We start from the raw sequence: 12,776 nt of genomic DNA, 5'->3' as shown, positions 1-12,776 counted from the left end.
TTGCCCTGTGCTACTACATTGTTGCGAGACAACTCCCACGAGGAGATAACTCGGTCAACACTATTACCCCGCGACGAGACAACTCCCGCGAGGAGATAATCGCTCCATACTACTACATCGTCGCGAAACAACTCCGATGACTCAAGTAACTTGCATCGCGAGAACTTGGTCACGCCCGCGCTACCGTCGCAAAACTCCGGCCATGCGCCAACGCGCCGTCGCACCCTTCCAACCCACGCGCCCAACACGTTTTCATGCACCACTAGACCATACGCCAACACGTGACCACTACAACTTTTACTCTCGACACGATCGGGAACCCATTTCGACATGACTCCCACATCGACTCGAGAGTGGGGGCTTAATGATATGTCTAATTGAGCCAACCCAATGAGCCTACAATTTATTTACCTACTGGGCCACAAGCCCAATATTGAAGACCACTACCACCGAGGCCCAATCACCTTCAAATAAGGTTTGAGCCCAATAATCTCAAAGTATAAATAACAATTTAATTCACTTATTAACTGTACGCCCTATTATCTGAACAAAACTACAAATCATATTCTCTCAACTATTTCCTACAATCCGCACGTCTGACTTGAGCGTCGGAGGGGTTTCCGCCGGATCAACCCCCGGCCTAGTTTACGTGTTCTCTGTTCGCAGGTATCTCAGGGCCATCTAGCACGAGAGTAGTGATCCACTTTGCTCTCCCAACTCCCTGTGTTTCAACTACTTAAGGTGATCTATTTCTAGCATCATCAGTTTGATTTTAAGGCTTCTAGTTATATTTTCCGATATAAAAAAGTGGGGAGCCGGAATCAATTAAGGCGAGACAGGTTTGTCCACAGGAAGGGAGAACGAAGAACTAAAAAATTAAGAAGAGAGATCGGTCTCTCTCACATCAAGAGAGAAACCTGTCTAATATTGTTGTTAAAACTAAGAGCAACTGCAACAGATGAATTAAATGGAAAAATTAAATGATATAACTTCTATTTTGATGCTCCAAAACTTAAATTTTGATATCTAAGAACAACTCCAATGGGGTTATCAAATAGAGTATTCAAACATTTAACCCCCATTTACATACTTAAAAATAGAAATATTTAACTCCAATGGAGTTATCAAATGAGGTTTCCATTTTGATAATTCACCTTTTGGGTTGTAAAAATACTTACTGGAAATTGAGTTATCAAAAATGTAACCTCCTAAACATCCAATCAGAAGTTGACACGTGGCAATTACAAGTAAAACTACTCATAAACTTCCAATTGATAATTAATTTGATAACCATGGTTAGAGTAGATGAATTTTAAATCATTATTAAAATAATTCTCAAATATCAAATGAGTATTTGATAACTCAAATTTAATATCTAGCATTGGAGTTGCTCTAACAGAGGAATTAAATTGGTAGTTATTTTGATATTCAATTTCTGGAGATGCAAAAATGCATCATAGAAAAAATGATATCAAAATATTAACTAACAAGAAAACCTATCGTGAATTGACATGTGTCAATTTTAAATATATTTATACTTACATTTAAATTTTGATAATCTATTTAATACTTACAGTTGAGATAAATGGGCATAAAAATATTAAAACGAATATCAATTAGTATTTGATGATTCATTTTAATATTTTATTATTGGAGTTGCTCTAAACACTTGAGTAATTTAAGTTGGGAAAGTTATTAAAAACACCTAAATTAAGTTAGAAAAAAAAAATAGAAAATAATGTTGAATGGAAGATGCCCTTGGTTTGGGGCAAAATTAAGGCAAAGTGATTTTTACCCTAATACTAATTTTACACAAACAGCAACACACACATATCGACAATATATAAACACACACACACACACATACAATAATACATACATACATATAAATCATAATCGAATTATATGGGTCAATCTGCTCAAAAACTGTAGCAGCCGTCTTCCAATTTCAATTCAGTTGGCTAAATTCCGTGAATCCAACTGAGTATATAAACACCGAGGGTTTCAGAATCAAGATTCAAAGAGCGTAATTCGAATCGTCAATTAATCATGAGGAAGAGAGAGAGAGAGAACCCCTGTGGGATTTGCGGCCACTACCACAAGTTCGAGGAGGGTGAGGTCTGTGGCATCTGCGGCCACCGCCTCGCCGTCGGTTCCGAGCAATCCGCCGCCTCCTCCGTCCACGTCAGCGCCTTTCCGTCGGAGATCTTGCCGGAGTTCCTTTACCTTGGAAGCTACGATAATGCTGCCCGCGCCGAGCTCCTCAAGTCTCAGGGCATCTCACGTGTCCTCAATGTAAGAACGATTTCTCTCTCTCTCTCTCTCTGTTTGTGTTTTGATTTTCTCTGCTGATTTGGTTTTGTTTTTCTCTAATTGTGAAGTTTGGTAATTGATGTGAATAAAATGTGTGTAATTGGGCATTGGAAGTTTAAATTTCTAGTTGTTTGGCAAATTGTTGTGATAGAACCGAGTCTGCTATAATCACTCTTTCTTGAATTTCTCATATCTTTGGACTTGAGAAGCTTATGAGGGGATTTCTTTTAGGAGTGTTGGGTTAGCAAATAAAGAAATTCATTAACATCAACCCAAATATTTCAACTGGTTTAGCAAGAGATACCATAATAACTTGGCTTTCGAATAGGTTGGTGGATCTCACGACATCTATGCTGGCCTAACGGTCTTTTTTGCTCTCGTGCAAATAAACCCACTTTAATTATATCTATTGGGCTACCGGGAACATTCAAGCTTCTAAGTCTTTCTATATTTGTTATTGATTAGAGTTCCCTTTTGTTTTCTGTCAGTCGAGGTGGGGAGGGAAATTAATACGTCAGTAGAGTGGCAATAATACAGCCTCTTTTTTTTTTTTTCTCTTTTAATTTCCCCCCACTTTTCCTGGGGTTTTAATGATGAAATATGTTTTACGGAATAACATAGAGCTGTTTCTTTAAATTTGAGTTGTGGCAGTCTGTCCTACTTTGATGATTATCCATTGCTGACAACAAAGCCAACGTGAACCACGTGGTGCTGTTAGTTTTCTGAAGTACCTCTGGGTGCTGAAGGCATTATGTACATCATTTGCAGACTATTTTAAGAGATAAAACAACTCCTATGAAAGAATATTACTAGTTTAGAAAAAAAAATCTAGTAGTGCTCTCCCTTCTTAGTTCTGCGATAGTCACCAATGATCAGAAATGACAGAAATAAATATCCTACGGATGTTCTTTACCTAGTATTACAGTCTGGATAACACTTGACAAGTTGCTGTTCAGGATTCAAAACCTTGCATTTATTTGTCTAAATCCCAAATTTTCTTTGTTTTCCTTTCATGTGATTGAAAATACAATCACCTATTATAAGCAATGATTTTCATGTAAACTTTCGTGATTGGTGAATAGTATACAAGCCCGTCTTTGCCGGAGTGAAGATTACACATTTACTTCTTCTTAGTAGCTATATTTGACTACTGCTGATTGGTTTAGCTGCTTGATGTATTGAGCCTTGAGTTTTCACTTCTGCATACAAATGTGCTGCAACTTATTTCTTTGTGAGGGGGTGTTTGTTCATTTACCAGAAACTTTTGTATGTGTTAATTGAAATTCTTTACAAGTTTTAATAGAACTTTTTCTATGTGCAGACGGTGCCTGCTTGTCAGAATTTGTACAAGAACTCTTTTACCTATCACTGTCTCCAATATGATCAAAAGTTGCCATTTGATGATGCGATTCAGTTTCTAGGTAAAGCCCTTCATCTCTACTATTATTATCTTTTTGCAATTTTCACTTCTTTTCTTCAATAATTGTTTCCTCCTTTTGGATTGTTATCTTTGTCGGTTCCCCTTAATGCATGTTCTTTTAATTGATGGGGAAGGGAGAAGTCAAGGGAAGGAGAAAAGTTAATTTCATTCATACTCTTCATACACTAGAACACTTCAAGGGAAAAGTTACTCCAATATTTGAACCATGGAAATTGATTTATTGACAGAATTTCTTAGATAACCAATGCATAAATTGAAATTATTGGAGTCACAAGCACAGGAGATATAAGTACCAATTATCGTACTTATTCTTTATTATTTCATAGAAACTTATAGCCAATTATTATATGTTTTATAGTAAATATTATCAATTCCTATGATGCCAAAGCTCGAATTGTGAATATAGCTTTGATATGATTTATATAGTATTAGTTATGAACGTTAAATGAATCACTTGCATCTAAATATTATCAGTGAATTGTAGCACTCCTAAATAATAAATAGCGTCAAATAGTGTAGTTTTTCTAGTATAAAACCACAACATTGTTTTTCTATTTGTTAAAATTTTTAATACAGTAGTATACCTTTTTGGAGGATAGATTCTATGATGTATGTTGACCCAAAGAGTCGTTGGCCGAACAAATCAAATAGAGATACTTCTCTCCTTGCTTAGGCAAAAGAATAGTAGAATACTTTGAGTTGTTTGTAGTATTCTTTTTACATTATAGAAATGTAAGTCAGCATACTTTTAAATATTGAATCAATTTAGGACCTACATCATTATGGTTTCCTATGTGTTTCACTATTTTAATTATGAACTAAATACCCTCTTCTTATAAATTAGGAATTCTTTTTGCATTTAGTAGAAGATTTTTCAAAGAATATAAGGAGGCTATATAATCTAAATAAAAATAAAATAAAAATACTAACGTTCCAGACATCAAGGGTTGATAATTTCTGCAACCTTTGAATTGCCGGATCAATGTGAATTTCCATGTTATTTAAGTATCTCATCTTCTTGGTTATTTAATAATGGTACAGATAGATAGATTGTGATGGTGCAGTGCATTCCTTAAAGAGTGTGACTTTCAACGCTCATAACACATGTCTTCTTTCGTATTGATTCTGTTTCTCATTTCCTTCTTTTTGTCCATATACATTTCTTGCTTTTGATCTGTATATTTCCTTTACATATTTGAAATATACCGAATTTTACAAAAGGGAGATCGGTTTTCAGTTCCTTCTCTAATGCAATGAATAATGTATGGCTGGACTTTGGTTGTTGTTTTATTCATGATATTGACATTTTTGACATACTATATAGTTTTGTTAAACTCCTTACTCTGTGATGCTTTTTGCAGAACAATGTGAAAAAGATAGGGCGCGGGTTCTTGTGCATTGCATGTCCGGCAAAAACAGGTGAATTTGTTTTCTGCGTACTCGATTATTCACGTCTCCTTTATTTATTTATCTTATTATCTTTCCAGTTACCCGTTCAAATTTGAATTATGTAACTGATTTTGAATGAAGATCATAGACAATTCCTTCAACGTGCAATTTATTGTTCTTGACAGATCCCCCGCCATAGTAATGGCTTATCTGATGAAAAGCAAAGGTTGGAAACTTGCACAAAGTTATCAATGGGTGAAAGAACACAGACCTTCAGTTGAACTAAACCAAGGTAAGTCAAACCCCCACTTATTATTTTCAGTACTTGTATAATCGCTAAATCCCAACTAAACTACAAAGTCAAACGGAATTCATTTTACAATTTTCATGCAAAAACTACTTATTTCTACCATGCTGAGAACTCGGCTTTTAAGTTAACATCAGATGAATCCCAATAAGATAACTGCCATAGAAAAAGAAAAGGGTAATAGAATAGCAGCTGCCATAAATGGAAAGCTACTAAAAAGAGGAAAAAGGAAATATGTATAATAGAATAGCAGCTGCCATAATAGAATTGTGTAAAACGGAAATATTTATAATCGAATTGTCAGAATGGTGGTGATCATATGTATATAGTCTTCATCTAAAATGTTTCTATATCTATAAATTTCAGGGGTTTACGAGCAATTACAGGAGTACGAGCAAAATATTTTCGGTTCAATCCAGAACAACGGTATTGTGGTTCCAAGTTTGCCATCCTTCAGCTTTGGCTTCTCAACTCCAAACGATCCATCAATTTCAGTTCCAATTTTCAATAATCCCAGTGTTGCTTCGATATTTTCGCGGGCCCCATTTGAAATCCCTCCTCAGGAGTTCACCTTTGGAGCTGGGCAATCTCAGAAGAACAGTTCAGTCGACAACAACAGTCTTGTTGTTAAGGATATTACAATGGATGGTTTTTGACAAGTTTGGATTCTCCGAGGAAATAGTGATCTGTCAAAAGTCCAGGTTTCGGCTTTTGACTATGAAATGTTATTGCATGCACAAAAGGGGTGGGAAGGAATACTGACGAGCCTGTGATATACTGAAGTGTATTAAAACCTTGCCACAGCCAATATGTATACTACGAGAAGGTTTGTTAAGAATGATTTGTTAGTTGAACGTGAGTTCTTTTTCCGTTAATGTTTGGACAATAAAACGAAAGACCAGATACCGTGCCTTGCTTTATCTTCCTTGATTATTTGATCACTTATTTTTACTACTATAGTCATTGTTAGCAGGAAAGAGCCAACTTTGAACTGAATGTGTTCGATTACTACCAATGCGGTTTTCTCGATATTCTTATTATAGGTCCTCTATTTCATTTCTTATTTGAAAATTTGGATGCAGGAATTATTTGCTGTTCCACAACTACTATTTTTTATATTTATTTAAAAAATGTAATGTTGTGGGGGAGCACCATATTCCAACTTCATATTGTATTAAAAAAATTAAATTAATTTACGATCAACATCCACAGTTACAATTGCTGGGTGCTGTTCAATGATATAAATTTACAGATAAATTGTACATACATTATACGAATACATCCTGTGACACAGAAGCCTGAGCTGTGTTTATTAACAGTAAATTCCCATTGTACACGTCGCCAAGTGGACATCCTAACGGCTACGTAATGTATGTCTCGAGAGATGATTTGGCAAGCCACAACAAACCTGGATCGTTTCTCTTTAACATTAAAAAAGCGTCGGCCTTTCCCCATTCATCAACAATAACATCTTCCACAAACCCGATCATTGTCAGTATGTCCATAGCAGCTGCAAACATGTTCAATTTTCTTTTCAGATTACAGTTCGACAGACAGATGTGTACGAATTCTACCGGAACAAAGGGAATATAGAAAATTAAATTCTGTGCGACAGATCTTTCACACTCATATATATATAATGTGTAGAAACTCTATTTCGACAATTGATGAACTTGAAATATCCATTATATAAACATTATAGAATGATGCGAAAAAGTCGTGGATTACAGAATCGGAATGTCATATAGGTAGTACAGTATAGTTGTAACCATTTTTTGTATATGCGATGCGAGTTCTAATATTACTATAATCGGTTTGACGCAGGTGAAGTTCATACCTTTGTAAGTAAGGATATTCATTTGTATCGTTGGATTAGCCTGAAACAAATTAAATAAAAAACAGCCAAAACAAAGTTAGATGGGACCAATGGATATATTCTGATAACGGAATTAGAGCAGTGCAGGCAGGTAGGTAACATACGTACCTTTCTGAGTTTTTTGAACTTGACGTCATCTGGATGTTCAATCACATTACTGCAGACAAAGTAAATCAGCTCATTAATATCCAACGCATAATAATCAAACGAAAAAGTAGGAAGATAAATTAGAAAATAACCGAGTGCAGTGTAACCCGTACCGAATTATCTTAATTAAAGTTTGCAGGACCCTTCCAGTCTCCGAGGGAGTAACTTGATATTTGAGCGACTGGACAGCACTTTGCAGACGACCCAAAACGACTGTAACAGGGTCTTGGATTATCTGCAATTCAGGATCATTTGGATCAGGCTCAGCAGTTTGGCTCCTTGCTATTGGCTCACCAGAATCAGGCTCTATCTGCATCTCATTCCCGTGACTAGGGAATTCTATATTCATGGGCGTAACAGAGTCCCTTTGATCAGGTACCACTGTGTTTTCAAATGTCCGATGATTCGGCTCTTCTCCTGAATCAACAAGTTCAGGTTCTAGAACCTTCCGCAGAATATCTGCATTGAAATTTGGTTCAATCGGACTAACCTGTGAGTTGTTGGGATTCGATTGTTCAGATTTGTCATTTTCTGAAGCAGCAGGTAAAGGGACTTTCTTAAGACGATGATCCATAGATTCATCACCTTTGTTGTCATCGGAAACATTCTGATTGAAAACAACGCCAGACACGGCACCGAGTTCCTGCACGCCCATCTGTATGGTGAGATTACAATTTTTTTTCCCCACATGTTTTAGGCAAAATATAGAAGGCATTATTATTAGAATTTGAGTTTTTATGAACCTCAGATGAACTTGAAAATGTGGTAAATGAGTTGGCGAGACGTTCAAAAGCTGCGCTCACTGAAGCAGCACGAGCATTAGGAAGAGCAGAAGCCTGCCCTCCAATCTTTTGTGATGGAGTTGCATTACTAGTGATATCAAATTCATCTTCATAGTGCTGTGAATTGGTGACCCCACTCAACTTATGGCCTCTTGATCGAGTCCAATCAAGATTAGCAGCTTCTTTGTTAAGCTGTTACATCAAAACATTAAAATATGACGAAACGACACCTAATCACCACGGCTCTCACACACACACACACACACACACACACACACACACACACACACACACACACACACACACACACACACACACACACGTGTGTGTGTGTGTGTGCGCGCTAGCTACTGGGATTGGGGTGGGGTTAGGGCCTAGGGGTGGAGATGGCATAAAGGGAAGGATAGTTCCGATTATTACCTGTGAATCCAGAGCATAGAAATTTGAATCATGTTCAGAGAAGACCATATGTGCCTAAAAAGAAGACAAAGATTGAACCTCGGTTAGCACAGAGGAACACAACGACAACTGCCTAGTTCCTTTCGATTTAAGCAAAATATGATAACGTACAAGCTCATGCAAAAGAGTCTTCTTAATGCTTCCATATTTCCTGAAACCCTTGAGGTCATCGGTTCGAAGTCTCAGTGATATCTCTTCACCATGATTCTACACACAATACACACACAAATAGCGTGAGAAAGAGACAGAATGACCAGAGATACATGCATGATAACTGAAAGAGTATATATACAGGAGATACATACAACAAGAGCTTATGAGGACTGGAGTTATCACTACTCGCAAAAGAATGAAACATATCCGTATTAGGATCCTCACCTGGTTGAAACCAAGGATGCATTTAGGACTCACTCCAACATAACCAATTGGTGCCATCTCAGTCAAAATTCCCACTCGCCAACGATGCTGTAAAGAAGGCCAATCAAAACAAAGGTTATCACAGTGAGAACAAATTTACAGGAATATGAATTATACACAAGCAATAAAAATATAACTAGCTGTACCTTGTTCATAATCGCAACAATTCCTGGATCAGCAGCAAGCTTATGCAGCAATTCCAGAGCCTTCGATGCAGGAGGATCTAACTGCAATCCCCAGGACAATGTCATTTGTCAATAGTCGTCTTCTTAATCCTAATTACTTCCACTCTAGATGTTTATCATAACTGTACTATAAGCCTTGTGAACTATTTTTTAGACACAAGACTATCGTCACTAAACCTAAATAAGCCTTGTGAATTAACTTCCCCCCCCCCCCCCCCCCCCCCCCCCCCCAAATTCTAATGGTTCATGACTCCACTTCTTAAATCAACTGAAACATAAATAGATAGCTACACGATGATAAAAAAATAAAAATGCAAACTTTACCTCTATTCCAGGAAGACTAAGTGTTCGAAAATCAGAAAAGACATAAGTTCCTTGAGGAAGTTTTGGCGAGGAATAGGATCTATTTATATTTCTCTGCTTCATTCTCTTCTCTTCTTCATCAAATCCGGCTATTCTGAGGTCTGCCTTTGCATTTTTTAGGACTTCATCAACCTCATCTTTGGGTACTCCCATCATTCTAATAGATTTTACCTGAAGCAAAACGCAGATAACTTTGAAAGAAAATTGAGTGCAGTGAAAGAAATATTTGGGTACTCCAATCCTTCAGGTTTTTAATTGTCTTAACAAAGATGTGCAATATTGGTTGATTAATTTGACAAAAACTTCAATTTGATCATATTATTAGCCCAACGAGACTGTAATACACACCCGGTGATACAAGAAATTTCACCATTTCACTTATAAGTGGCAATAAGTACTTTATAAGAATATAATCATTCCACAAGGCTCTTGTTATTGCACGGTGTCTAAGATATAACTACTCTTACCTTTATCCAAAACTAAGAAGTTAACTACACTAACGAATCAATTAATAGGCTGTAATAGTTTGCCCATCTACTACATTCATAACAGATTATACATGAATAAGAGGCATTCAGATACCAATGTGCAGGTTGGGTCATATGCTTCACTTCGATTTTCTATTTTTTCTCACTATACATCAGTGGCGAAGCCAAGAATTTGTTACCGGGGGGGGGGCTTAAATATTTTGGGAATTTAGGAGCAGCGCCCACGATTTTTTGGTGGAAAATGTTGCACTTGAAAGGGTGAAAGGGTGTGAAGCAGGAGAACGTCTGGTGGCAAGATTGGTCGACAGATATAGAATAAGTGCCCAACAGCTTATACGGTTAGCCAATTTGCAGTGTAAACAGTTATTTTAAAAAGTAAATTTCGAGAGGAAATTGGGCATATTTGGATTTCACACTGAAAATGAATCATTTTCGAGGACATACAACTTTATAAAGTATCTTCTCGCAACTACGTAAGTTTTTCTGTGGGGAATCTGATGTGCATATCCTGTTAAGGGTTACACCTATCTTTCCTCAGTTGGCTTAACATAAGCCATCACCAATACTCATTCAAACAATTATAAGGTGTTAAAATAAATATCGAATTCATAGTAATCACATAAGCAAATGCATCGCATCAACTACAAAAATACCACATTTCCGCTAGGGAATAACACCAATTTCAAAAAAACTTAATAGCATATGAGAAAGATACTACACATACTATATGGAGAAGGGATGGGTTTTGTCACCTTAAGTAGTGATGTTGAATCCAGTGTTAAACACGAGTGATCATCAGAAAAAGGATAAATCAATTTCGAACTTTTCTCCGTGGGAATAAGAAGACGCAGAGTATCAGCCTCGATATTCGTGAGCTCCTGCAACTTTTTCCCCAAATCCCGAAGAGTGTCACTTGGATTCATTTCAACTACCAACTTTCGTCCCCTCCATAAAACTAAGCAACTTTGCAAGTCCTGCTTCTGCTCCATGATCTGCCTAAATAAACAAACAAAGAAGCAGATGCTCAAATACTTGTATTACAAAGGCAAACACTACACACACATATATATATATATAAAACTATCTTTTTTCAGGTAACTGAAGAAATACTTAGAACAAAGAAAATAACACAAGGTTGAGTATCTTTGACAACCACCACAACCACAATCAGGATTTGCGAAACATCAATTGACAAATGCTGACTGTAACCCTAATTCGTATACATATAGTAATCCATACATCTAGGCTCTAGCAGAAGTTATGAGACCCAAACAAAGCATTAACAAATTCAATCAAATAAGAGATAATTCATAGCTTGAATTTTTTTTTTTTTAAATAATCCATCAATTGATGTTACATATTTCAAATTGTATCATAAAAATTCAACTGAAACGGAATAGCAATCCGAAGATCTTTTACAAGAGATGAATTAACCAAAAACTTCATCCACGGAATAATACAAAGAAGAATTCAAGGTCAAATTTTCACACCTTAATCATGTAAAATAGAAGAAAATCAGCAAACGAATTTGGATAAAAAAAATCAAGCGGATCCAGCTTACATTCAAGGATTTGACGGTTGATTCTTTCCCAAGACTGCTGGTTCGCGGTTAGAAGAGAAATAAAAAGTGAATGGATTATATATACAAAGGGGAAGCGTAAGTTAGCATGGTCGTTCGGAGAGGATGCTAATCTACGCGGTTGGCGCGTATGATCACGTTTGCGGTGACGTTGCAGAAAATTCTGGAAGCTGTATGCTGCCAATTTTAATCCCACCATTTTTTCTAATGAAAATTTTGAATTGTTTTTAGAGTAAAAAGCAGTTTACCCCCTAAACTAATACCCGTTTTGCGCTTTGCCTCCCAAACAATTTTTTTTTGCACGTTTTTACCTAAACTCATCTTTTTGTTGCACGATGCCCTAAAAATGGTATATTCCGGCAAAATTCATCGGAATTATGAGCATGTGAGCCACACGTGAGATTGACAGGGCTAAAAGTGTCTTTTCACTTCCAACTTGGCTGGTGTTTAAATTCCCCCATTTTTCCATGTCTCTATTCCTTTTCTTCATTTCTTTTTCAATTTTTTTTCTCCTTTTCTTTTCCAATTCTTCTTTTCCCGTTCATCACTTACCCTCCATAGACCAGTTTCCACAGCTTCCGACTCCGACAAGGAGATCCGCCCCCAAATCCCAGCCCATAACCGCCCACCATCAGAAACGACCTCGTTTTGACGCCGACGACGAGGCTAATGGATTAATTCTCGCACTGATGGTCCGGATTCGGGTTATTCCAAATCATCATCACCTTTACCTATGGCCGTGAATGGAGGAGTGGGGGTGGTGGTCTTCGGAAAATTTGGGGACTTAATGAAATGATGGTTTGGGATTCTTCTGGTTGGGGACTTGGGGGATGGGTTGGATTTGGCTGGGTGGTGTCAGGGGTAGGCGACGGGATGGATGACTGAGTCGACCGCCGACTTACTGCAATCACACACACACACACAAATCGGAGAAATTAGTGTGTGTTTTTCGGAAAGAGAGAAGGTGTTCGAAGACTCGATCGGCAAACGGAGGAGGAAGCGAGGCAAGTAATAGCATCGACGGCCAGTG

General features: G+C 37.2%; 2 protein-coding genes across 4 annotated transcripts; one reads left to right on the top strand and one right to left on the bottom strand.

Annotated features, from left to right (window-relative positions):
• The first annotated feature begins 2,049 nt into the window (after positions 1-2,049).
• IBR5 (indole-3-butyric acid response 5) lies at positions 2,050-6,409 on the top strand. The gene is made up of 5 exons (XM_012974663.2): positions 2,050-2,295; positions 3,635-3,734; positions 5,116-5,173; positions 5,329-5,435; positions 5,817-6,409. Exons 1-5 carry the CDS (start codon positions 2,050-2,052, stop codon positions 6,104-6,106), a joined length of 801 nt encoding a protein of 266 aa, XP_012830117.2. The 3' UTR covers positions 6,107-6,409.
• A 197-nt stretch (positions 6,410-6,606) lies between these two features.
• LOC105951263 (zinc metalloproteinase-like protein) lies at positions 6,607-11,853 on the bottom strand. Of its 3 annotated transcripts, none has more exons than XM_088821970.1 (12): positions 11,730-11,853; positions 10,920-11,171; positions 9,641-9,850; positions 9,278-9,358; positions 9,093-9,179; positions 8,826-8,921; positions 8,676-8,729; positions 8,217-8,447; positions 7,587-8,128; positions 7,435-7,483; positions 7,288-7,327; positions 6,607-6,960 (listed from the first exon to the last, which is right to left on the bottom strand). In XM_088821970.1, the coding sequence occupies exons 2-12, from the start codon at positions 11,154-11,156 to the stop codon at positions 6,812-6,814; spliced, it is 1,776 nt and encodes a 591-aa protein (XP_088678096.1). In that variant the 5' UTR covers positions 11,157-11,171; positions 11,730-11,853; the 3' UTR covers positions 6,607-6,811. The 3 variants fall into 3 exon arrangements, with proteins under 3 accessions (XP_088678096.1, XP_012830116.2, XP_088678094.1); XM_012974662.2 differs by having other exon boundaries at positions 10,920-11,163; positions 11,729-11,836; XM_088821968.1 differs by having other exon boundaries at positions 7,587-8,116; positions 10,920-11,163; positions 11,729-11,836.
• Positions 11,854-12,776: the final 923 nt, after the last annotated feature.

Source organism: Erythranthe guttata, chromosome 8 (assembly GCF_056151865.1).
Source record: "Erythranthe guttata isolate IM_541 chromosome 8, IM_541, whole genome shotgun sequence".
NCBI lineage: Eukaryota > Viridiplantae > Streptophyta > Magnoliopsida > Lamiales > Phrymaceae > Erythranthe > Erythranthe guttata.
Note: the sequence above shows the minus strand (reverse complement) of the source record. Positions and strands in the feature narration are given on the sequence as shown.